Raw genomic sequence first — 27,829 nt, 5'->3', positions numbered from 1 at the left:
CTGTAGAATGAGCCTTTTCTATGTATAGAGAGCATGAGTGTCATTGAGGCTGCCATGTCATAACGACATGTTTCTACTAGGGTTGAGTGGTTATTCAGCTGAAATGAATAATGAGACGATAATGCACAATTGATGACTATTAGTGAAATGTGTCAATATCTGTACTCATGATGAAGAAAAATGCTCATTGGTAAGCTGATACTGAATGCGTTATGTTAATTTATTCACTAAAGTTTATTCATTCAGGTTTATAACAAACTTGCTTGGTAATAGTTGTCTTACTCTTGTGATCAAAGAGTTCAACTCTGAGGCTGCTCTTTAAATAGTTTTCTAATAACTAATAAATCAAGAAATTTCAGGCTAAAATTAACAACCTTTGATTAGTCACACCCACATGCGGTTTAAGCCCCGTCCCTTCCAAGTACGGATACATGTAGAGATAATAAAGTTGGTTGAACAGACACAGGTACAGATAATCCCTAGTTTCTACAGTAACCCAGAATGGACAAACCAAAAACCCTTGTAAGGGGAGGGTGCGTCACAGTGTTTGCAATCTACATGCTCACTGCTAGATGCCCCTAAATCCTACGCACTGGTCCTTTAAATCAGTATATGAGGTATGTAATAAAACATTTTGCAGACCCAAAAGTATCCAGAATGAATTGCAACCATTAGTTTATCAAAATATGACTTGCCAACTATTTTGATAGTAAATTGTTTCAGTAATTTGTTATGCAGCGATGTCAAGCATTTGCTGGTTCCAGGTTCTTCAATATGAGGATTTGCTGCTTTTCTTTGTCACCTATGATATCAAATGAAAAGTCTTTGGGTTTTGAACTATTAGCTGGACAAAAGAAGAAAGCTGAACCTGCCACTTTGGGCTCTGGGAAAAATTGTGATGAGCCTTTTTCATAATTCTTTGAGATTCTATAGACCATTCATTGTGAAAATATTTGGCAGATTAATCGATAATCAAAGTAATTGTTAGTTCCAGCCCTAATTGCAGCACTTCAGGAGTTTTTTCAACCCTGTGTTGGTCAGCTTGCATGTAGCCTGAGAAGAAAATGTTTATTTTTTTCTTCTCAGCAAATAAAATCTCAAAGAAAGAGAAAAAAGTTTGAAAAGCTGGAGCTGAGATTCAGTGTATAAAGATTGAATAAGAGTCCAAGAGTGCTTAAAAAAAAAAAAAGTCCATGAAGTCCACTGCCTGTTGATTGTAAAGCTTAGTGCTCACCTTGGTTGCTTTCATCTGGTAAATCTGGATTATGGCAGCCGGCACAGTAAGAGGACATTGGTTAGAGAGACTCTAGAGAGTAAATCAAACTGAGACTGTAAAAGTGTGCAGAGGTACAAAAATAGGTTTTTACCCCTTCTGTCTCCAGTGGAAGTGACACCTTCAAAGACTGTGACACTGTGTCCTTGCAAATACTACGTTTGTTTCTGGTCCACACTTTATATTTTAGCGCACACTGGCCAACCATAACTACTCATCTGTCTGCTCTAATTTATCATTTTCATATCATGCATGCCCATTTATTCATCACACTGCTTCCATTTATCCATGAGTAGCCCTTATGTGCTCAGATTTTCACTGTTTCTGTCAATAAATATTTTTGCTTGATTACTTTTGTGTTCCCCCTCCATCCTCTAGAATGCTGAGCCCCAGATGCAATGCCCCAGAGATTTGGTAAGACTCCACCCCAACACTAGCCTGCAATTAAACCCACTACCCAAAAATACGCCTCCTCCTCCTCCTCCTCCTCCTTAACAGCTCCTGCTTCTTGATTTAGCCCGAGCTCCACTTTTGCATGGATGTTATTAATCTCTGCTCGGAAAAACACACGTTGTTATCACCCGGTTGGGATAAAAACAATAGCTTATGCATGCATTGAGGGTCCACTTGTAAACTAGCTGGTTAATCAAAGTGCAAGTCACTAGTCATGCGTATGAATATTAGTTGGTAACACTAATTTTAATCTGCATCCAGAGTTGCTCTAACAAATCACAATTTCATGGTCCATCAGTGTGGGCTGCTCAGGCTGTGCTGCAGAATAATTCGCTCCATCACTCCCCTCAGAGCTGTATTTGTCAGTGAAGGTGAGAAACACACGGGAGTTTGCTTTATTTGTCGGCTGTGGATAAGGTTGTCAGTCTGGCCTTCCTGCAGCACACTCGCTCTGGTGTGTGAGGCGAATAACAAACAGTGTGTTTAGTTTGTGTTTCACTTTATTGGTGGAATAATGCAGGCAGAGCTGGATGTGGCTGTCTCGGCACCGAACGTGCGCAGAAACTTTGACATCTTCGACATATGACGCCATCTGTAATAGAAGCGCTTGACATATATAGCCTCATATATCAAATCCATAAATACGCAGGCACTGACTGCAAATAAACATTCCTATCACTGGGATTGTACCCTGCAGTGGCAGCAGATGTAGTCTTAATATGAGAATGTACCTTCTGTGAAGAATCAGCTCTCAGCAGGATGTATGATATCTCCAACTGTTAAAATGTGGTCTTGATGGCCTGGATATCACACACACTGTAAAAGGTTCTCCACCACAGCAGCTGTTAAAAGCTCATCTGTCTTTACTGCTGAAATTAAAAGGCTATTCAGATTTCCATAACTCTCCATTTACATACCGAACTTGAGTTGTAATGTAACAGGCTCCTCGTCTTCACATCTGGCCTTACCCTCAGGTTACATCTGGCCAAGTGCAGGTGATTGGTTGCCTTTTGAGTGGCACATTAGAAGTGTAATTGGCCAGTTAATTTGATTGGCGGTCGTACCTGCCAGCTGCGTGGATGATCCTCATCATCGAGGAAAGTTATGGCAGGACGTTCCCGATTATTGTGACTGCAGCTGGCACTCGCTGAGACATGTGGATGTGTGTCAGAGAAAGACTCCTGAGAGTGAGCCTTGTGCTGTCGCTGTTCTCAGTGACAGGGTTCCTACGCAGTACGAAAAAGTATGGAATTTAATAGAAATAAAAGAATGAGAAAAGGAAAATTATTTGTTTCTAGCCACATTCCTTTTTTATAAATATAAAATGTAGAATTTCTAAAATTAAATTGATCACAAAATAACCATATATTAAGCTTGTCTGAACATTTATGAGTTATGCAGTGATGTAGTGATCACAAAAGTAAATGGAACAATATAACATTATTTATTTAAAATGTTAGGGGAATGTTAATACATATATACTTTGAAATCTTAGGTACTCTAGCAGTGAGAGATAACTTGTGCTTTGAATGTTTTAATAGACTTTGTTGCCCAAAAATCATAGTCTTATATGTCTTATCTCTCATTTTCTCTGTAATGTAATGATCTGCTAACTGCTTTTTAGGAACCATGTTTGAGTCAAGCATCGTATCACTATGACAATATTTCCTGGAACTGATCAACACAAATCTTCACTATAACAATTTAAGTAGACCAAATGCATATACTGTGTATTTACACAAAAATTTTAATTCTGTAAATCTCAATCTCTAATTTTCAATTCACTGGAGGTACAATATTTGTCAAGGGTGAAATGTGTGTCAAAATTTTGCATTAAATACTGCTGTGCTGTAGTGATGTTCTGGCCTACACATCATATTCTACAGCCTTAAGAAAACATCTTTGTTTGGATCCCTGCAAAAATCGCACCATAATCATTGTGTTGTTTTAGTGATCATTTATTCTAATTGCAAGTCATATCACAGCTGCAATACCAGTCAAAACAATCGCAATTAGATATTTTTCAAAACCACTCAGCCCTATTGTCCAGTACCCCTTCAATGATTTAGGGAAGTTAAAGCAATTGTTTCATTTTCTCTTATTTTGGACCTGTACCACCCTAAAAATCAATGCAACCACAGAAACGAGAGCCAGACAAATTGAGGAAATGTACCACGGTCATGCTGTCTCCTTTCTTTCCCCATTTTGTCTCTTCTCACTTCCCTCCTTTCCTCCTTTCCCAACTCCAAACCTCCAGATGAGACTCTCCTCCTCACCCTTTCCCGTAACATCAACCGCCATAATGGATTCAGTGCCTTTCAGATGTTATCTGTTGTCAGGCGCCTCATTTTAAACACTTCGCCGCCAACAACAACAGCAGAGGCACCATGATGGTGTTCAGCTTTAGATGCAGGGTGTGGATCTAACAGAACAACAACTTTTAATGGACCAATGGACCAAGTGTCCATTTTCGAGTAATAGCTCTAGATGAACTTTTCCAGTAGATGACGAGAGAATTGGATGTTGAGAGCTAGGGCAGCAAAGTATAATTGTTTTTATAATTAATCCCTTGATTATTTTGTCACTTAATTGAACTCTAAAAAAAATAATGAAAATTATGAAAAATTCTGTATATACAGGTTTTTGAGAGCACAGTACTTTCAAGTTGTATTTTTTGCCTGAAACAGTCTAAAATGTAAACATATTCAATTTTTAGGCTGGGTAATGGCAACAAAAATAAATTTAATCTAATATTAATTCTAATCAGAGTTTAGCAAACTCATTTTAAAATGAGTAAATCCAGAATTAAAATTGAGCAGAGCTCTGTTGTACCATTAAAAACTAATCTATATTTGGAAAAATTACATTTATTGATTTAAAAAAAATGAAATAGAGTTTAATCAGTATGGAGATGCATGCTTACACAAGTTAAAATGAAAAAAAAATGTTATTAATTTGAGCACTACCAGGACCCAGTAAGGAAAACTTTCTTTTGGCTACTAGCTAAAAAGTGGTACATTGTTTGCGAGCTAGCTAAAAAGTTAACAAAACTCCACATTGTATGCTAGTAAGATAAAAAGTTAAACCATTTGCAAGCTACCCAAAAAGTTAACAAAAGGTGACATTGTTTGCCAGCTAACTAGAAAAAATTAGCAAAACATTTTAGCCAGCTAGCTAAAAAGCTAGTTAGCACTAGCCTAGTTAGCCTTGTCATTATGGCTCAGCAGATAAACCTTAATCTCTCTAAACTCTCCTCCTTTGAGAAAAAAACTTGCTGGCCAAATTAATGGATTGATATAGCTCAGTAATACAAGATTAAAAAACGGACAACAGCACAAAGAAAAAGAGAAACTGCCTGGCAGCACCTGGCAGAGTGTTTTAGAGTTTCAACTTGAGTGAAAGAAAGAAGAGAAGCATCATAAAAATCAATCGGACTTAGTCTTTCCCTTAACTTTCTTCAAGGAACTTGATTATTTTGCTCAATCCTTCACTAAAAGGCAGCCAAAAAGCAACAAAAACTCACATTTGAGAAACTGGAACCAGTTAATGCTGTTTTATAAATAACTTAAATAATGATTTAATTAAGATTCTTCTTAACCAAATGATAGTTGTAGCACTATTAAGACGGGCAGAAAGTGTCAGACTTGGAGCCATTAGTTCAGTGAGCTAAAATTGTGCTGAGCAGCATTTGTGCAGGGACGTACTACTTGCATAATAACAGAATGCAAAGATCGATAAAGACCCCACAGTGTGTAATGCACATAGCAAACAGAATTACATTCAGGCGTCATCGTGCTGATAATAGACTGTAATATCTGTGCGCATACATTACAGTGAAGTGTCCTTTCAGGCAGCTCGCACTAAGAACTGATGTTGAAGTTGAAAGCAGAAGAGAGGTTTCAATCAAGGTGAAATATTAGCCTTAGTGTGCTTTAATAGAGCTTAAGTGTAAGTGATGGTTTTGTTATTTTAATGGATTTACTCCTTCTGTTTTTCATCTCTCTGCACAGTTAAGAAACGCGCGATTAATAACATACAAAAGTGAGCAGAATATAATATGAAGACAGCTTGTGGACCCGCAGGTTTTGCCGACACTCCAGTTGGGGTTTTTTTTAGGTTTGCACGGCATGACTCATCCTGTGAGAGAGAGCTCTGTCGAGGGTTACACGGCAGACAAAATGCAACAACTGAAGTGGAAAAAAGCACTCACTTCTTGAAATCGGTCCAATGACCCAAAAATCGTCTCTGCTTTTTACAGCAGTCCACTAGAGGCTGTCATTAGTTGCGTGACACTCTGGTTTGTTGTATTCAGCTTTCAAGCATGTGGGTGGCTAAAACCTTCACTCATTCCTGTTGTCGTGCAGCAAAGCTAATCTGTACTGGACTCATTATCAAATTTGCCAATGTTTAGTTGCATTTAACATGTCAGCTGTTACATCATTGACCTTCCATGCATCATATTTGGCCACCTCGCTCCACTTTCCCTTGGCTCAACAGTCCCTCATTACATTGCTGCAGTGGCTTAAGTGGTGTGTGTCTAACCTGTTGACTTTGACTGCCCCCTTTAGCATCCAAGGCAGCCTGTGACAGCAGGGAAACCCCATTGGCTGATTGAGGTAACTGCCGCATGACATCACCACCATGGGTCATTATGCTGCAAAAGAGAAAAGGCATCAAAGGCAAATGAGATAGTTTGGGTGGCTTCACAAATAGACTGGGAGTCATTTAAGCAATTCATTGCTTTGCCAATGGGCTGTGGAGACAAAGCACTTTTTTTGGGCTTTTTCTGTATCTTTCTCAGCAGCTCTTATGCTTCCCTCTCCTAAATTTTCATTGTATCTCTCTTGTTTCTGTCTTTGTTACTTCTCTATATCTCTATTCCTCCTCTCTTCCCCTCTCTTTCTTGCGCACGCACACTTAAGACACACTTAAAGACGCAAATCCTCTTCCCTGCACCTGGCATCTACAATAGAGTACTGATCAAAGGCATCCGTCTTTACATGCCTGCCCTGATAGTTCCATAATGGGCCCATAACGTGAACATTCGGCTCCATTGTTTATGCCATTAGTCACACAGGCTTATGGAAAATTACTGCAATGCTATATTGAAAAGCCATCAGCGGTAGCAGCAGTAATGCTGCAGCAATGCCGTGCCAAGATGCTATCTATCACACGTGCACGTTTCCTCTCCTCTCTGCGCACAAAGCTGTTATGAAACGGCAATCTGTTAACACGTAGTGTGTAGTGTAATGATGAACGTTCTCTTGATGACATGATATAGCATTCAGCATAGCGGAACATGTGTTGGCTGTTCATGACACAGCATAAATATATCAGATGTATAGTATTTTAAGTCATAATGCAGTGTCTTAATCATCTGTTCAATGCATGTCATGTCACAACAGTTTAATACAGCTAACACATCCTATGACACATCTTAATTTGCAGTTCAGTATAACACTGTTAGTGTATGGTAATTATTAGATTAAATTTGCTGAATACAATATTCACACCGCATAACATACCATAAGTGATGAGACAGCATATTGCAGCAGAACAGTCTGTTTATCTAAGGATAATAATGCTTGCATAATAATAAGTTACTCGGTTTTGCATAATTACCACATAATAAGCAGATCACTTACTAATGGGAAGAGTTTTTTTAATTCATTTGAAAAGATCTTCCAGAGCCCAAAGCCTAATAGAATAATATATAATTTATATTATGCCATATTATTGCAGTCTGTGTTTATATTCATTTGTTTTTGTATGAATGAAAAACTTATTTTGCCTCCATAATATGAGCAAAATGATTTCCACTCTGTGATGAAAACCTAACTTTAAGTTATGTGCTTTAAAGCACTTTAACTCAAGTATTTCCATTGTATGCTCATTTTAAAGTCGAAGCATTCACTATAATATGCTGTTAAAAATAAGTTTCCCTGTAAAATGAAATTCTGCCTTTACCGTCCACTTTAAATGCCCTGTAACAACAAAACATACATTTAAAAAGTGAGGAAGATACAAAAATACAAGAAACATAAAGAAAGATATAAAAAAGAACATCATCAAAGTAACCAATGAAGATTATGTGCAGTTTTAGAAACATTTGTTCTTTATGACTTACCTGGTTAAATAAAGGTTAAATAAATTAAAACACTTGGAATATACAGTATCACATCTGTGCAAAACTGCAGTTAGCATTCTGTTGCTAGCACTTCATACGGCCAAAACAGTAATGTGACGTACACTGACTGACCGTGACTGACTGACATCATGTCGTTAGATGAGTAAGTAAAGTTAGGGCAGTGTTGCGATGGGTGCATGCGTCTTGCACTTTGCATAATGAGAACTTTTGATTCTTGTGTACATATTGTTAATAATGCTTCAGTAAATAAGACATTTACATTGTTGTATTGCTGCTTTCACATAGAAGATCTGAATACCTCTCCTGCCACTGCTGTGGCTGCATAATGGCTCAATTTTTAACCTAACAGGGAATCGCTGTAAGAGTTACATAACTTTGTATCATTATTAGCACAATAGGATAGCCGCAGTGATTAATGGTTGCAGTCCTGTTGCAAGAGGCTCGATGCTGTTTCTGGGTTCTGTAGCGGCCTGTCGGTGACACATACGAGTCAATCAGAGAGGGCCGTTCCACCGCAGAACAGGCTCTCCGGCTTAATTAAAGTGATGTTTCAAGCTGCCACCTGGCCTATACACACACACACACACACACACACACACACACACACACACATTACAGCCACCCATTCAAGCACACTCCACACACACTCACAGTATACAGTTACATAGACTATACTGAGGCCTTAAAAAACACACAAGCCATATGGAGCACTTCACACAAACACCTCAGATGCACACATAAGTATACTCACACACTAGCGCACACGTATGTGGAGTGACATGGAGCAGCTGCTGGTGTAATTGCTTGGGGTTGGATGAGGTTATAAATGGTTTCTAGTGGGTTGTGAAGCTCTAAAGAGCGAGCCATGTCGTGTTTGACTGGGAGCGAGAGGGAGGTAGAAAGAGGGCAGCTGATTCGTTTTGGACAGGAAGTGAGATGTGGAAGTGTACTCTGTGTGTGTGTGTGTATATCAATTGATTCTTTCTGTAGATGCTGTAGTTGTCGTGTCAGTGGTGAGGTGGCAGCTGAAGGGGTGTATGCAGACATGGATGTGGTTGGGTATTTTTGGGGGCTTTTTCCAATGCCAGTGCTAAAACAATATTGTTGTCTAAATCGTACCCGAACTGATACTTAAAAAAAAAAAAGACGCAAAAATGATGGTTGAAATATTATCATGTCTGCTATCTTGAGCAAAGGCTGCTGTCATCATTCACAATCAGTTAACGCTCTATTTTAGATATAAATGTCAAGTCATTATGACACGTTGTATCTCATGTTCTTTATTTCCCCAATCATTGTGGTCAGGACTCTCCAAATGCCTGCTGATGTGCTTGGATTTGCCACATGCTTCCCTCTTTACGTGCTGCTGTTACATTTGTTGCATGTCCCACCCACTGACTGTGAATGAATATATACGACACCACTTCCTCCCGCTGTACTAAACTGAGGCCGCGCTTTGATTCCCACTGATACAGCCGAAACACCTCAGTCACAAGCAGAGCTCAGCAGTCAAACATGGCATGAAACCCTTTTTTTATAGCATCCAGTTACTAGTTAAAACTGAACTGATCAGAAAAATTGACACTAGAACAAACATCAGTGTGATACCTAAAATGACCATCTTTGGGGAAAAAACTATTTGGCATCTATTTTGATTTTTAGTTTGGCCCATGTCCTATCTATCAACATAGATAGGACATGGCAGGATTTCTGATCTATACTACAGCCAGCCACCAGGGGATGAGCGAGATGCTTTGGCTTAACTTTTGGGGAGCTCTAATGTTATCTATTTTTAATACATGCCAATAGTTCTACCCGGTGTAGAAAACCTTAAGTTAAGTTAAAATACAGCCACACTTAAGATAGTTCAGCATTTTAGCCATGATTAAGGTAGCTTTGAGCTAACGGTAGGCTAGCTGCTGCCAGACACATGTAGAGTGAGTACTGCTGTAATGTTAACCAGTAATGGCACATTTAGTGATGTTGCTGTCGCATGTGACGTCTGCACCAGAGGGGAGCTATTTCTATCAACAGCTCAAACACTTGGCACCAAAATCTGAGTTGTGATCCAGTCCAGTAGGCACTGGTCATATATTTGGCACCATAGTTTGGTACCCAACCCCTACATAAGTATGACATTTGTGATGAGTACCTATGTATTTTGTATGTTTGTACTGACATGGATCCAACTATAGACACATACAGACCTGCACTCTCTTTCTCTGTGACTCACTTACTCTGTCTCTTTCACACACACACACACACACACCTGCTTTCCTCTCTCCCTCCACGCTGCGCCAGTCTCAGCGCCGTCGATTGCACAGGTATTTGATATTCATGGTCTATCAGCATGGAGCTACAGAGAGATGCGTTAGAAAGAGTGAGAAAAGAGGGAGAGAAGGGGTGGGGGAAAAATTGGAGCTGGGAACGAAGAGAAGGGAGAGCTCGGCACATAAAAAACAGCCAGAGATCAAGAGTGGGCAGGTGTTTTCACATAGTTTTGGTCATATTGTAGATGACATGGGGAGAGAAGGAGGGATGAGGTGGGAGATGTAGGGGGGAGAGGGGGAGAATGGGAGGGGTAAATGTACTGATAGAAGGTAAGGGAGGAATAGGGATAGAGAGCCAGAGTATGAATAAGAAGAGATAGATTGTGCTACAGTAGGCAGCCAACAATGCTCTCCACGCCCGACTTCCCTCGACCAATTACACCCTTCACTGCCTCCTTCTCACCTCCATCCCTCTTTCTCTCCCTCTCTTCCTTTGCCATCACCCCCTCACTCCTTTTTTTTTTATTTCTAATTCCCCCTCAAGCGACTTTTCCAAGATGCCATCAAATTGACAGGTTTGTTCGGCCAAAGTTAAGTTGGCCACCGACCCGCTTATCATTTCGGGCACCGCGGTGGAGAGAAGTGAATGTAAGAGGAAGAAAGTGGAAAAGAGGGCAACTTTGAATTCTCTTCATGCTAAAGATTCACTCAGTCTGCAGAATACAAAGAAGAGAGGAGGCTCTGAGGGTGAAAGGCATACATTAGATGTGCAAAGTGGGAGAGGTTCAAGTGTAGAAGGCAAATAAAAGAAAGGAAGGAAGCAAAAAAAAAAAGAGGGCAGTGACAGAAAGCTTTGGGTGGAAGATAAAGAGAAAAATATAGTTGAGAGTCAGAGAACGTCCATACTAACCTGGTGAATCTTAAAACGCTAGTAACATATGAAACAACGTGCATCCACGCTATCCATGCATGGAAAGAAAAGTTGAAGTAGATATATGATAGACATATGCTATCTCTGTATATCTTCTAACTGAAGATAATAGTTTATATTCAGAATGTAGGATGTGTGACAGGTCTGTCAGAATATGATTTGTATGACACATGACTGTGTTTTCTCTCCAACACTCATTGCTTTTTTTTTTTTTACCATGTTTTGTGTACAGTGTTGTAAAACAGCCAGACACTTATGACTTAATCGTCCTCATCTACTTTTTTTTTTGTTTGTTTCTGTTGTTAAAGCAAATGAACAAGCAGAAAATAACTCGACCTTGGCTTGTAGATGCCATCTGTTAACCAGACAAACAGCATCTTCTGTGTTGCTGTATTTACAAAAAGACCAAATTTGCTTTCTTAACATCACTGAGTAGACTTAGGTTTTCAAAAAAAAAGCTGTGTTTACTTTGTCCACATGAGACGAGATGTATCATTTCTGCAGAATGTTTTCAAAAAGGTCAGGTTTTGGGTGACACAAACACCAGCTTAGTGCCAGAAACAAAGAGAAAATGAAAAATGTAGCTGGTTTAGAGCGGTCATACTCTTCTGGGATGACAAAGAAAGGGAAGCTGAAAAAAGAAAATGAGGTTTAAAGATGAGGTGGCACAGGAGAAATAAAGGAAATGAGCAATGGAAGATGGTTTTAAAAAAGCAAAAGAAAGTGTAAAGAGACAGGTGGAAAAAAAGGTAGGCGAGAAGGTAGAGAAAGGAAAAAGATGGCCAGAGTGAGAGATACAGACGTACAGTGAGAGAGGTGGCAGTGTCTGTCTCCTTTTGTGTTCCACATGGATTCATCCCTTTCTGTCGGCCTTTCATTCACACTCCCTCGCCCGCTCACTCTGTCATTGTCATGCTCACACTCTCTCATTCTTTTCACCCTTTTCTATTCAGGCTCCTCGCCTTTTCACCCTCGCTCTATTTGTCTCCTTTCCCTCCTCTCGAGCCCATCACTCCTCTCCCCCTCCCCGCACCTTCGTTCAACTCCTTTTACTTTGAACTTTCTTTCGTTCCTCCTTTCCCCGCCTGCGGTTTATTTATTTTTATCCACTCTTTTACCCGTGTTTCTTCTTTCCTGTGTTCGTTATCATACATCAGGTCCTTTAAAATCTCTGAACCCGTCTTGATTTGGCTATGTAAGGCAGAGCTGAACAATTCAAGAAAAACATCTTATTTGTATTCTCCTGTTAAGGGATATTTGTCTAGATGTTATTTTAAAAAGTACCTATTTTAATCATAATCACAAACTTATTAACGTGTCAAAATATTCAGGTCATCTTGAAAGCCAGAATACAAGCAAACATGTAAAGCTAGTTGTTTTTTGAGCTGTTAAGCTAACATTCGCTTCATACCTGACAGGACAAGCTATTTCACAGCTCTAAATAATGAACTTCCCTATTCAGAACCTTTAACGTAATAAACCGTAATATGGTATGTTAGTTAGATGTGAAGATAGTAACTACTAACCCTTACTTTTCACTTTAAATCAACAGTCTATAACGCTTATAAACCACCAAGCTAACTGCCAACTGACATTTTAGGGAGAGTCACCTTCACTGTAATGTTTTATAGTTGTAACATGCACGTTTTCTCTTGCAATGTAAATGTCATCATCACATCAGCATGTGGCCAGTGTAGTACTAACCATCCCTGATAAATGTCAACAGGATTTGTTCATTCTGCAGGAAATGGAGGCTGGAAATCCGGTTTAGCACAAATTAAGTAAAAAGAATAAGGTTCAGGGCTGTTTTTTAAATATAAAGTAAAATCCACACTGCTGTCTGCATGTATCAGTTCTTTGCCAGTTAGCATAGTTTTCACATGTCATGCGTGCTAATTCTGACATGTAAGGAATGCCAAAGCATGTACATGGCCTGCTGCTCATTTGTTACTCGTTATTACTCCACTGTTACACAGGGCCTCCCCAAAAAGCATGAGCTCTATTGGCCAATAGGCTACTCTGTGTTCAGTCAGTCAATGATATTGACTGACTCACACTGTTACAACTGAGACTCACATGAGCTTCAGTTGTAACATCGGACAGTGTCCGCTTTCAGTTTAATTCCTCATGATTTGGTTTCTTTATTGAAAAAGTTTAAGTTGTGTATGACAGCAAACACATGAAGGTATTTTGCCTAAAGATATTAAATATGTAGGTAAAATCATTTCGGAGTGAACAGTGAAACATGTTGATTGTGGCAACTCTCCCCTGCATGATGTGACAACTCGGTCTCGGTCTTTGAAAGGGAAAAAGACTTTCTAGCTTTTAAGCATCAAAATGTATTGTTTTTCTCATAGTAATAAGCTTAAAATACGATGTGATAAAAGTTTGAGTTAAAGACATTGACTACAGCTAGCTACTGCTGACTGTCTGCAGACTAGCGTGACAAACTGCATGATGCAACCAGCTGGAGACTGACCACCTGTTTGATGGTTGATGCTTTTAACAGCGAAAGCACTCCATGCAGAAGATAGTGTTGTTTTTTTTTTGTTTTGTTTTTCTTAAAGACTCGAGAAAGACTGGCTGAGTAGAGACGGTTTGATTTTGAAATCTGGCCAACTCACAGAATTGGTGTTGATTAGCTACAGCTGTGAATGCGACAGTTGTGTTTCTAGGCACTTAAATTGAGAATTACCAACTATACTCTCTGTCAACACTATTAAAACTTGTCAAGTGTTAATGATGCAATTTGTGGCATATGGGATTTGAAAATTAAACTCTTTTCAAATCGTGATTTAGATGTAAAAGAGATAAAGCCTTTGGCTCCATCAGTGGCAAGTTAATAATGTCTTATTTTTAACCTTGAAATGACATCACATCTGCTTTACTGATCGGTTATATTTTTGAGTTCTGATAGTTAATTTCCTATTTTCCATTCTCTTATTCTGACCATTTGCAATTTAAGAGGATTATGTTCTTGTTAGTCACTTTTTAATTAACGCTAAATTCAATTGCAGACAAAATGAATTGGACTTGAGGTTCCAAAATAATTAAATTCCTGTTGTATTATGTGTTATTATTCCCCAGCGCTTCCCATAAGTCTGATATAAAATTGGCTGTTTTTTTATTTTTCCTGCTTTGTTTTCAATTTTATGTCAAATTTAATCCAGGTAGCATTCATTTGTCTTTCTGAAACATGCAGACACTCTGACAGTGCTCCTCACACTAGCTTTTCCTTTATCTTCCTCCTTCCTTTCTTCCTCCTGTTCCCTCCCTTTCCTCCTATACATCTTCGTTTTTGCCCTTCTCCTCCTCTTCTGCCCCCCCCCCACTCCATCCCTCTTTCCCCCCCTCCGTTCCACCCAGAGCAATTCCATCTCTCTCCCAGCAAACAAAGGGAGCTAATGACATGCTGACACCGAGCCCGATGATTGAATTCATTAGGCGTGCACAATAATTGCCAGGCGTGAGCGTGCACGCACCCATCTATTCAGAGGACAGCTGTCAAATAACAAGCAAGAGAGAATAGCTTTTTATTGTTGAGCTGGAAGAGAGAGGGAGAATGAATATAGAGAGAGTGAGAGAAGCACCTGTTGTGGAGGGGAAGAGAGAGGGAGAGCACTCAGCATGTCAATTAGGCTGATGTGTTCATGCAGGGTTACTGGGAAGTTTACTGCCTGTTTGACGCACTTGGCATCATGATACAGGTGCATGGCGTGTCGGATTTGTTCTTTAGGTAGAGTGCGTGCTTTGGTCTGAATCCTATTTAAAAACTCTGAGTTTTAGACATTTGGAGTGAGCACATTTTTACTCGTATGAAGATAAATATTAGGTTTTACTCTGTCAGGCTGAAATAAGTTGGGGACTCGGGGGGCCTCAGGCGTAACATAAAACTATGACAGTTCAGGCTTGAAATGTAATAGTCAGGGATGTTTGTTGACTTTTCCAAAAGAATCATAAATGTAATGTAAAAAGACATTTTAACCCAACAATAATCCATACATTTGTTTACGTTTCAGTGAAGACTTACAGTATATATAGTACCAGTCCAAAAGCAGGCAGTAGTCATCAACTCATCTATTCATTCTATACTTTTTTGTGTTATAGTAATTTTTTTTTTGATTCATAGTAATTTTCAAATTATATTCAATTCAAACACATTACACTTAAGCTACACACACACACATATATATATAGATAATTAAATTCAGAACAGAATATGATGACAGATAAAATAAAATAATATATATACACTTATATACACATATATGTCCTGGAAATCAATTTGTGTCAGGTTGAATGTAAACAGCAGCAACAAGATGGTGGTGACAATGATCAACAAAGCTCGACATCCAGGAAACATTACTCATCAACTGTGACTGTGCTTTTGCACAAAGCATCACAGACTTGAACAAGTTCTTGCCTTCTTCTTGCCTCCTGTCAGCTCAGCACTCGTCCACTCGTGAAGTGCAATAACTTGCTCTGGGATGTCGTTGTGGAGCAGGTCTCTGAAAGATGTGGCCACAACAGTCTCTGATTTCTCGTCGCTTTGTCAGCCTGAGTCCCATTTTATCAGTTTTTATTTTCCTGACCAGAGATAAGCCAGGCTAGCCTTAAATCCAAGCTGGGGTTGTGTGGCTCTCATCCCTCCTCCTCTCTTTGTGGAGTGATCACTGGCTGATCTGGCTGGATGGTTCAAAGATGCCGTGTGCATTGTTGATAATCTCAGGGTCCAGTGCTTTTTAATCCAAACCCCTCGCTTCCTTTTCCGATGACTTTGAGAGTCATTCTGTCATTGAGTTTCAGCAATAAAGCTGAAGAAACAACTGATTAAAACAAAAACGTTGCGAGTTTGAAGGGGCTACCGGCTGCACCATCTGCATGTGCCACCATTGCCGTAGAGATTCATAGAAACACCTGTTCATTCATGGAATGAGACCAATTTTTATGAAGCAGCAAGTTTGTGTTTTAAGTTAAATGAAGCATTTGCATGTACAGGAAAAGGTTTCACCTGCAGCTGCTTCACAGTAAAATCCCTCCAACTACATTTGTTTGGCTTCGTGCCTTGCTTTCTTCCCTGTGGCTGGAAATCTTTTATTGTCCAAGAATTGCAGTTGCTCGCTTCTTTGTGATTTGCATAGTGTGGAAATTAATTTTGCAACCCTGCACAAATTACTTCAGCATTAATAAAGCTATTGTGACTGGCCTGAAACAAGCTAGTTTTATATTATTTCTGATTGGTGGAGCTGCTGCTATCTCAGCTGTACTTGAAGTGCTGTGTATGTGGGAGGCAGCGAGTGCAGCTGCAAGAATTAAGAAGTTTTGATGAAAACTAGCTTCAGGCCACACATCAGACACAAACAAACACAGACTGTATCCGTTTCATATGTAGATTAAGAGCTTGATATTTTAATGTGTTACTTTTGATCTTTACATCTTCATCAACCTGCATTACTTGACTGATTCACCCAACCTGTGATTGGAAACTAAAGCAGCATTCTGATAAAATCCCCATCTCATCTGAGGCTGATGGTTTATTAGAAGTTTTAAAGAACCACTGACATGCTTTACTGTTGATGAACCTGAGCATTGTGGCTTGATTATAGAAGATAACTCCCTTCCTGCTTATACTAAGTACCTGATTTAACACTTAAGAGCGCTAGTCTGTTTAACACTAATAAATCTGATGCAGCTAATGAGCTTGCACTCTGATTTACCTCCCTGCTATCTGCCCGGCTGCAATTTATATGCAAGTACTTTTCATTAACCTCAAGTAGCCAAATGAATGTCCTTTTTAACTTTGGCCCTTTGGCTAACCCACAGGAACACGGTTAAAGCATGGAAAGTCTCACAGCACTGTTGTGTTATTGCTTTAGGCTGGAATAAATGCATGAGTGCTTTTGCTTTGTATAATTAATTATGCATTATCAGTATTTAAATGTGAACTGTATTTTTGTGGACTGTGATTGTTCTGCTGCTCTTGCTGGTTGGGTTTCTAATTATGGTTTTTATGTTTTAACTTTGACTTTTGGAGGCTTAGAATCTAAATCTAAATCGATTTCTTTCTCTTCCTGTGTTCTCCCTTTCCACAGAAGACAGAGGAGGATGACTTGGTTCTGACTCCAGATGGGACCAGAGAGTTCCTGACCTTCGAGATCCCGCTCAGTGACTCAGGTTCGGCTGGGTTGGGTGTCAGTGTCAAAGGCAATCGCTCCAAGGAGAACCACGCTGATCTGGGCATCTTCGTCAAATCGATCATTAATGGAGGGGCAGCCTGCAAGGTACGATACCCTCTGCTGTAATTAATGGAGAATTTGACTCGATATAAATAAAGTTTAAAAGTCTGGCATTTTTTCCTCTAAAGAAACTCCATGTTTTGTATAAATGAAAGAAAAGTTATTATCTTCTTATTCTGACAAACTGACACCTACTGCTTAGACTAAAATTAAGCCAAAGAACCGCCGTTTTGTTGTCTAGACCTATATGCAGATGTTTTAATGGTGTAAAATCTTAAGAAAATCCAAATAAATAGAACGATATATAGTCTTAATATGAATGTGAACATTTTTCCTTGGTTTTATTTATTACAGCTACAATTAGTTGATTTATTCAGCAGCAGAATAAGAAATGATAGAAGACTTGATGCATATCTCTGTTTGACCTGATCTACCTCGTTAGCTCCTGCTCTGTCATACTGACACCAGGACAGTTTGACCTGAACACCCAGAAAGACACGCACGCTTACACGGTCTTAGAAGGCATTAGATATATTCCTAATATCTGCAGACAATCTATGAGAAAGTGACAGAATGAATGAGAGATGTCCTGCAACGATCAGACTGAGTCTTTTTTGTCACAGTCACCTGTTTTACATCCCTCCACACACTTATGACAGGGAAGGCGAAGTGAAATGACTTTTCTGTTCTTTAGCAGCTATAAAAATAAAATCTATCATCACAAACTGCTCTATTTTCTGTTGCTGTCTGTAGTGCACAGCCGCAGTCAATTTCAGTAGTCTTTCAACATGATTGTTTTTCATATAAACAAGCTTGTGTCGACAGAACATAATAATGCACTTAAAAGCACACTCTTCTGTTAGAGATAGATTAGATCATGGCTAGAAACAGGATACACTCTGAGTGAGACTCTTAGTCTGATTATTAAGTTGGAGATATGACTGCTTTTTATCTATTATGCAGCATTTACTGTTTGGTAGTTGGAAAAATGCAATATCCGTTTTTTTTTTCTATTAAAGGGATAGTTCAGGTAATAAACTGTCTATGAATAAGTACCCAGTGCAACCTCACTTTAAATAATCTGAACTATCCCTTTAAGAGTATAAACACCAAATCATAACCCTCTTTTCTACATGATTCATTGTCCACCAATAGGATGGGCGGCTCCGAGTGAACGACCAGTTGATTGCTGTCAATGGGGAGTCACTACTGGGCAAGACCAATCAGGACGCCATGGAGACGCTACGCAAGTCAATGTCAACGGAAGGCAACAAGCGTGGGATGATCCAGCTCATTGTGGCCAGACGAGTGTCCAAAAGAAATGAGGTAAGGAACAATGTGAAAAACAGATTGGATTAAGATGGGCCAAAAGTACAGACAAAATTGTATGTTTGATGAGGATAAAGTTACCAATTATTATCTAAGGATGTATACTATGAATACAATTTATCAGCATCAGTCAGATTAATACTCTGAAAAAATATGAATTAACTATTAAAAAGTTTTTTTTTTCCCTTAAGCAAATGTTTTTTGACAAAAACTCCCACGCTGCCTGTGGGACTCCATTGTAATGCTTTGTCAAAATGTTCTCAAAAACTCAAAAAAGGTAAAACTCTTATGTATTTATTAATGATAAATATATAATAAAGTCCATGTTAAGATGAATATTATCGACTGGTTTAAACTACTGTATGAAAATATGTTCTTATTTTGAACAAAATATTATCATATTTAAACCTAATGACTGATTCTTTTATTTGTTCTGACTGAGCTCACTTGACCTTTTGCTGCAGCAGCAACCTGCTTCACACTTGAGTTTCACACGTTCACACCTTAGAGCTGCATGTTACTGCTGCAGTGCTGTAGTGTGATGTTGACTGTTGAACCCTGAGCAGTTCCAGTGGAAAAACTGGGGAGCAAACAGCCTGCACAAGGTCATGTCAGCATTTGTTATTGAGTAAATGGGGGTTGTTTACTTTCATTCGGTTACTGCTCTGTCAAAAGTTGAAAAATTCTTTTATTTTCAGTCTGCAAAGCTTGAAAAATTGAGATAAATAGTTCTGAGAGGCTATTTTAGTATTGCCATTACAGTTCTGACGTATTTAATTTAATAACTTTGATCAAATTATCCTGGTTGATTGTGATCCTATTTCAGATCAAAGGGGTTATAATTATAATTCCCGACTGAGTGAACTCATCTGACACTGCTGTCCTAAATAAAGACACTTGTGTGGACTTGGAGCACCACTTCAATAAGGCTCTTTTTGTGATAAATGTAGAATACAACCCAAAGCAAACCACTTGGGAAATGCCCTCATGAGCAGCAATGAATCGTCTCATGAAATAAAAGTAAGTAGTTAGGTCACAGTAGTTCACCAACCCCTCCCACACATGCTCGCCTCCCTTGAGGCAGCTGGAGATTTTTTTTTTTTTATAAAAAGGGAACGGAACGGAGCTACACAACTTTTTTTCCTCCCCTCAATGTCATGTTTTTACATTCTCTGTACACCTTGGCCTGTCGCCTGCTTGAAAGGCGAGGCTGAGTCCGTGTGAGTGTCTGCGTACGGGCGTGCACATCTGTGTGCGTGTTGTTCGCCTCTGGCACTGCCTGGCTTCCCTTCTCTCCTTTTCCAACCTGGTGTGTCAAAGTTTTGATTTCCCCTCGGCCCGTCTGGTAATTGAAAGCAGAGGCTAAGCCTGGAGGTGTGTTTTGTGTTTGTGTCTCTCTGTGTGTACATTCACACATCTTTGTGCCTGTGTGTATGAGTGTGTAGTTTGTGCTTTTGTACATCCTGCTTATGCATGTATGCATTTATTTTCAAGGATCTTTCTCCGCGTTCGTGTGCCGGCAGATACCCTGTGCGTATGCGTGTAGTGCGGCCGTGTCAAGGCAGTGAGACTTCACAGACAGCATGGTGGATGAATAAAATTCAAGCGCTGGGAGTCTCGTCAATCTCTGCTTCACATGCAGAGCTGGAGGCATGGCCTGAGGCTGTCCAAGTGTCTGGCTATTTATAAGAAATGGTGTCCAAGCCACTCAAAGAGGAGGAAAACAACAATTTAATACACTTACAGTCAAAGAGACTCCTCAGAGCTGATTTAGAAAGTCCCTATAGAGTCATTATAGATTAATACTTTGTAACAGCTGTCTGTCAAATATTAGTTAAATTAAATGATACCTAATTACTATAGAATGGAAGCTGTGGCTTATTTTGACATATTTTCTTACTCATGCTGACATATGGGATCGAATAATCCTGTATTTACTTTCTTCCCCATGTTTCCATCCCTTGACAGCCAATCTCAAATCAATCTCAAATGTTTTCCGTTGCATAAATCACAAGCCCAACTGCTCCTGTTCCTCCTCCATCCCCATAGAAACACAGCGAACCCTGAGCAGCTGACTTCCTCATCACTGTTGGCACCCAATGGGATCGAGACCTTCCCGGAGTTCAATTATCAGCCTGAATATGCGATGAGCTGCAGTGTGATTTGTCAGTGCACCCACAGTATGGCGAATCCCCTCGGCTATTACCGAGGCGTTTCACCTCGGCCCCTCAGCCGGCCCGTTCATTACCTATCTCATTTAAAGTCAAGAGCAAGCGCATGCCAACAGTCACAGCACCATATGGTGACCTGAGAGATTAGTTTGTTTCCATGAAAGACTTGCCGTATCCGTGTGTATGTTTGATTGGTTCTGTTAGCTGGGACTCAAACCATTTGATTTGTCAAGTAATATAGTGAAAATATTTTTTTTTCACCTGTTGATGTTAAAATCCTATGAAATATGAATATTTAGTTATTGCAAGTTTTAATTAGTCTTATGAGATCAGATAATTGGAGATCTCGCTGCCTTCTGATTGTCAACTGATTTTGAAATGCAAAGTAGCCGATTGAATGGCGACAAGAATGGACGCCAACAAGCCTATGCCCTTTATATTTTTTCAAGGACAGACCTCAGTAGAAACAATAAGCACAAAATGTCACCACTGTGCTATGAAGCACCACCTTAGCAACTTTGGATTGGTTCAGCAATGGAGGTTTTTGAAAAACTTTTAGATTGTCCTCAGTCTCTACTGAGTGATGCATTTTGAGACTGACTTGTGAGTCTGAGGCTGATGTAATTATTATTATATGTTGGTAACAGTGGTGGACAAAGTACTCAACCCCAGTACTTGAGTCAAAGTATAGATACTCCTGGTCAAATATTACTCAACTACAAGTGAAAGTTGCTCAGTCAAAATTTTACTTGAGTTAAAGTACTAGGGTTCTTGCTTTTAAAAATACTTAAGTATGCAGAAGTACATGTTTTTAAAAATACTTAAGTATTCAAAAGTACAAATTACAAAGTAAATTTTCTAATATCAATACATGCTGTATTGTTTTCATGATGCATTTACAGAAGCTTGTAACTCTCTGAAACCATCTAATGATGCACTGATGCTTGTAGAACCACTCTGCTACACAAAGTCTATAGAAGCACCTATAAAACATTTAGCATAGAAATACAATCAAAACCAAAAAGGACAGCTGTTGTCATTTTCTGATGTAACTGTATTAAAATCACATCATAAAATTAGATCGAAGCCAACTGTAAGGAGTTCTCCAAGTCTGTTAAATAACTGAGATTTCTTTCTGTCTTCAGAGGCAGTATATACATGAATTATGTGGAATTTTTCACCCTGATAAAAACAATCCAACTTCAAAAACTACCTGGAATAATTAATAATTATAATAACATCTTGAGATTTAATTTTGTCTTTCTCCTGCCGTCACCATTACCGCTTTTTGTTTGAATGAAAGAGGGAGAACTTGCTTGTTCTTGTTACAGAGAGCGCCTGGATGACGTATTTCCACTTTTACATCAGTCCCATTTGAGAGGAGCTACAGTGATTGGTTTCCTTTTGTGAGGAACACAGCATGTGACCAACTGCATTTTAGAAAAGAAAAAACACCAACAGCTGACTTCAAAGATCAGTTGAAAAATAACAACAACCTTCCTACAAATGTAGTGGAGTCAAAAGTACAATATTTGACTTTGAAATGTAGTGGAGTGAAAAAAACAAATACTCAAGTAAAGTACAGATACTCAAAAAATTTCCGTAGGTACAGTACTCAAGTAAATGTACTTCACTACTGTCCACCACTGAGCAGGTCCCATCTTACCCTAAGACCCTTTTGCAACCCGCCCTTGACCGTCATCCTGTAAGGTAACGGGTTGCATTCAACCAGAGGAAGGCTTAGACCTTCCTGGTGCAACAGGCCCCTATGAGTGTTCTACACGGAACACTCAGGCTACGAGTACAACCTTCGTAGCCACGGGGCCTGTTGGCAACCCGCCCCCCAAGTCACCCTTTAAGGGAGTGGGTTGGCTTAAACTTAGTCTATAATCATCTGCTCCACCTATATATACTAACTTCTGCACCTGTGACATCACTGTGATGTCATCAGCTGTGACATCATCTGTGATGTCATCATCTGTGATGTCACAGCACATGCTGATGCTTTTGAACTGGTGACATCATCTCTGAGCTCACATGAAATTAAAAAAAAAAGTGAACTGTAACATCATCAGTGAGGTACTAAGACAGGCCAACCCTTTTATTTGGTTGGGCAGCTTGTTCTGTATTAGGCAAACTGCAAAAATAAATAAATAAATAAATAAATAAATAAATAAATAAATAAAAGCGGCCTGTATGGCTGTCTCTGACTGGGCGTAAAATTCACACCTGGTCTTAAGTTAGAGGAAGGCTTCAACATTGTTGGTGCAGCAGGTCCCATCCTACCCTAAGACCCCCCTTTGCAACCCGCCCTTGACTGTCATCATGTAAGAGAGCGGGTTGCGTTCAGCCAGAGGAAGGCTTAGACCTTCCTGGTGCAACAGGCCCCTATGAGTGTTCTACACGGAACACTCAGGCTACGAGTACAACCTTCGTAGCCACGGGGCCTGTTGGCAACCCGCCCCTTAAGTCATCCTGTAAGGGAGCGGGTTGGCTTGAACTTAGTCTATAATCATCTGCTCGACCTATATATACTAACTTCTGCACCTGTGACATCACTGTGATGTCATCAGCTGTGACATCATCAGCATGTGCTGTGACGTCATAGATGATGTCACAGGTGCAGAAGTTAGTATATATAGGTCGAGCAGATGATTATAGACTAAGTTCAAGCCAGTGCTTGCTCTCTCTCTCTCTCTCTCTCTCTCTCTCTCTCTCTCTCCCCCTCTCTCTCACTCACTCTCTCTCACTCACTCTGCTGTGGATCAGCCTTATTGTCTCCATCAGCACTCACTCATCTCCCTCCTCATATACTTGTGTTTCTTTGCACTGAGTCAGTTGCCTGAACAGACAAGCCTGTTTACATTGTCGTTTGACAGAAATTCGCGTCTTCGCGACAGCGAGCTGATTTATTTCTCGAGTTGCGCGGCAGCTGTCGCAGTGCATTGTGGGACTTGTAGTATGAGTGGTGGTAGCGCTATTTACCGACGGGCCATTCATAATAGACATGAAATTATCTCGCGGGCCGTATATAATTGAATCGCGGGCCAGATGTGGCCCGTGGGCCTTAAGTTTGACACATATGCCTTACAGGATGACAGTCAAGGGCGGGTTGCAAAGGGGGGACTTGGGGTAGGATGGGACCTGCTGCACCAACACTGTTGAAGCCTTCCTCTAAACTTAGACCAGGAGTAAATCCTACAGCCAGTCAGAGACAGCCATACAGGCCGCTTTTATTTATTTATTTATTTTCTATTTATTTATTTATTTATTTTTTGCAGGGTGCCTAATACAGAACAAGGCGCCCAACCAAATAAAAGTGTTGGCCTGGTGTATTTCCACACTGATAATGTTACAGTTCATATTTTTTTTTAGGTTGTGTGAGCTCAGAGATGAACTTTAAAAGCTACTTAGAATAATGAATAATTATAATAACATATTGAGATTTAATTTTGTCTTTCTCCTGCCGTCACCATTACCACTTTTTGTTTGAATGAAAGAGGGACAACTTGCTTGTTCTTGTTACAGAGAGCGCCTGGATGATGTATTTCCACTTTTACATCAATCCCATGTGAGAGGAGCTACTGTGATTGGTTTCCTTTTGTGAGGAACACAGCATGTGACCAATTGTATTTTAGAAAAGAAAAAACACCAACAGCTGACTTCAAAGCTCAGTCAAAAAGTAACAACAACCTTCCTACAAATATAGCAGAGTCAAAAGTACAATATTTGACTTTGAAATGTAGTGGAGTGAAAGTCAGAAGTTTCCAAAAAAACAAATACTCAAGTAAAGTACAGATACTCAAAAAATGTCCTTAGGTACAGTACTCAAGTAAATGTACTTCACTACTGTCCACCACTGAGCAGGTCCCATCTTACCCTAAGACCCTTTTGCAACCCGCCCTTGACCGTCATCCTGTAAGGTAACGGGTTGCGTTCAACCAGAGGAAGGCTTAGACCTTCCTGGTGCAACAGGCCCCTATGAGTGTTCTACACGGAACACTCAGGCTACGAGTACAACCTTCGTAGCCACGGGGCCTGTTGGCAACCCGCCCCCCAAGTCATCCTGTAAGGGAGCGGGTTGGCTTGAACTTAGTCTATAATCATCTGCTCGACCTATATATACTAACTTCTGCACCTGTGACATCACTGTGATGTCATCAGCTGTGTCAGCATCAGCATGTGCTGTGACGTCACAGATGATGACATCACAGATGATGTCACAGGTGCAGAAGTTAGTATATATAGGTCGAGCAGATGATTATAGACTAAGTTCAAGCCAGTGCTTGCTCTCTCTCTCGCTCTCTCTCTCTCTCTCTCTCTCTCTCTCTCTCTCTCTCATTCTCTCTCACTCACTCTGCTGTGGATCAGCCTTATTGTCTCCATCAGCACTCACTCATCTCCCTCCTCATATACTTGTGTTTCTTTGCACTTAGTCAGTTGCCTGAACAGACGAGCCTGTTTACATTGTCGTTTGACAGAAATTCGCGTCTTCGCGACAGCGAGCTGATTTATTTCTCGAGTTGCGCGGCAGCTGTCGCAGTGCATTATGGGACTTGTAGTATGAGTGGTGGTAGCGCTATTTACCGACAGGCCATTCATAATAGACACATGAAATTATCTCGCGGGCCGTATATAATTGAATCGCGGGCCGGATGTGGCCCGTGGGCCTTAAGTTTGACACATATGCCTTACAGGATGACAGTCAAGGGCGGGTTGCAAAGGGGGGACTTGGGGTAGGATGGGACCTGCTGCACCAACACTGTTGAAGCCTTCCTCTAAACCCTACACCCAGTCAGAGACAGCCATACAGGCCGCTTTTATTTATTTTCTATTTATTTATTTATTTTTTGTAGGGTGCCTAATACAGAACAAGGCGCCCAACCAAATAAAAGGGTTGGCCTGGTGTATTACCACACTGATGATGTTACAGTTCATATTTATTTTTTAGGTTGTGTGAGCTCAGAGATGATGTCACCAGTTCAAAAGCATCTCTGAAACCATCTAATGATGCACTGATGCTTGTAGAACCACTCTGCTACACAAAGCCTATAGAAACACCTATAAAACATTTAGAATAGAAATACAATCAAAACCAAAAAGGACAGCTGTTGTCATTTTCTGATGTAACTGTATTAAAATCACATCATAACATTAGATTGAAGCCAACTATAAGGAGTTCTTCAAGTCTGTTAAATAACTGAGATTCTTTCTGTCTTCAGAGGCAGTATATACATGAATTATGTGGTATTTTTCACCCTGATAAAAACAATCCAACTTTAAAAGCTACTTAGAATAATGAATGAATGAAAGAGCTGACTTCAAAGCTCAGTCGAAAAGTAACAACAACCTTCCTACAAATGTAGTGGAGTCAAAAGTACAATATTTGACTTTGAAATGTAGTGGAGTGAAAGTCAGAAGTTTCCAAAAAAACAAATACTCAAGTAAAGTACAGATACACAAAAAATATACTTAAGTACAGTACTCAAGTAAATGTACTTCACTACTGTCCACCACTGGTTGGTAACATCACTTTCATCAAGTTATTTTTTAGGGGGCTTGTACTTTAATTTTACTCATCACCCTCACTACAAGGACACAAAATTAGCATCAGTCACCAGCCAAACACTAGAAAATGTGTTGGCATGTATAGATTTGCTTCACTCACCACCAAAAAAACAAAAAATATCTATTGAATGGCTGGTAAAACTTAAACATTCAATAGCCAATGGCCGGTGGAAATAAAAAATTGCACCCTGCTCACTACTGAGTAGGCCTACAGTTTGAATTAATATCACAGACTTTCATCAAGGATAAATGAGCCATTTATCAATTTAACCACTCCATTACATACAGACTTGAACAGGACTAATGCTCTGAATAGTTTTTGAGAGTAATACTTTGTACTTGTTATCAAGTATTTCTCAGTACCAGGAGTTTTTTATTTCAGTAATGTAACAGTACTTCTACTTGAGCACAGATTGTCAGTGTTCTTTCCATCACTGAAGATACCTAATAGTATGTGAAGTTAAATTGGTCCACAGCATCTGACAACAACATTCAAATGCTGCTTGCATATAAATGCAGTAGCATCAACATTTTGGGAAAAAAAAAAAAAAGACCAAATGTACTTTTGATGTATTGGTGTATTGATACTTTTACTTTACTTATGGGTCTAAAACACTGAGGAAAACAACTGGTTTACAAAGTGAAAATGTTTTATTAAAACAAACAGTTTTCTAGTCCAGAATCTCCTTCATTACACTTCACACTTCTGTCAGCCTCCTAATGTAGCCACACATGTATTCTCATGTAAAGTGAACTTATTTGTTTATATCAGAATCTGTTTGGCGGGGGATTTTACTGCACCTCGATCATTTAGTGAGCTGAAAGGATCAGCGAGCAAAGACCCTCTGCCAAAATCGAATCCCAGCCCAGGTAGTTATAGTCATTGATCGGGCTAATTTGGCTGCAGTATTAACTCGAGTGTGATAGTGTTATCGCTCGTTACGTGAAGCCGCGATGATGGTTATCTTTATGGCACGAGCTGTCATCACCTTAAGCGACGAAAGCAGAAAGCGTAGCAAATCAATACAGTCCAATGGACAAACAATGAACATGACGACACACACACACACACATACACTCATCGAAAGGCCATGGATGTGTTTATGGGTGACAGGGCCAGCAAATGGTCTATTTGTCCAGCAAACAAGAGAGTGTCATCATGAGCCCTGAGGGAAATGTCAGGATGCTAGCAAGCTAGCCATCCCCTACGGGGGTGGGGACACTAGCTCACTAACAGCTTGTGGCTTAACAGCCTATTGGAAATCCATGCTAATTCATCCTGCTTTTCACACTGCTAGCATTAGCATGCATAGCTGCATCTGTGTCTATCCATTACCGTTTAGCAAATGTTAGCATGGCATTTATTTAGTATTAGTAGGACTGTAGCTCTTTCTGCCTCATGTTTGTGTGTAGTTCACAGATATTGTTCCAGTTTGGTGTGTGTTATAAA

The 27,829-nt window shown here is 39.8% G+C and overlaps 1 protein-coding gene across 9 annotated transcripts in view; it reads left to right on the top strand.

Annotated features, from left to right (window-relative positions):
- LOC146318052 (partitioning defective 3 homolog) overlaps window positions 1–27,829 on the top strand; it is a 307,847-nt gene that overhangs the window by 155,777 nt on the left and 124,241 nt on the right. For 5 of the 9 annotated variants that reach the window (XM_084731436.1, XM_084731432.1, XM_084731434.1 and 2 more), the window contains 4 exons: window positions 1,652–1,687; window positions 6,295–6,342; window positions 17,168–17,356; window positions 18,467–18,637. In XM_084731436.1, the coding sequence (XP_084587562.1) occupies window positions 1,652–1,687; window positions 6,295–6,342; window positions 17,168–17,356; window positions 18,467–18,637 (444 nt within the window). The remainder of the gene's footprint in view (window positions 1–1,651; window positions 1,688–6,294; window positions 6,343–17,167; window positions 17,357–18,466; window positions 18,638–27,829) is intronic. The other 4 variants (XM_084731437.1, XM_084731431.1, XM_084731435.1 and 1 more) reach the window with 2 other exon arrangements.

Source organism: Lutjanus erythropterus, chromosome 12, assembly GCF_056507025.1.
Source record: "Lutjanus erythropterus isolate fLutEry1 chromosome 12, fLutEry1.hap2, whole genome shotgun sequence".
NCBI classification, from domain to species: domain Eukaryota; kingdom Metazoa; phylum Chordata; class Actinopteri; order Lutjaniformes; family Lutjanidae; genus Lutjanus; species Lutjanus erythropterus.
This window is presented reverse-complemented; position numbering and strand designations above follow the sequence as displayed.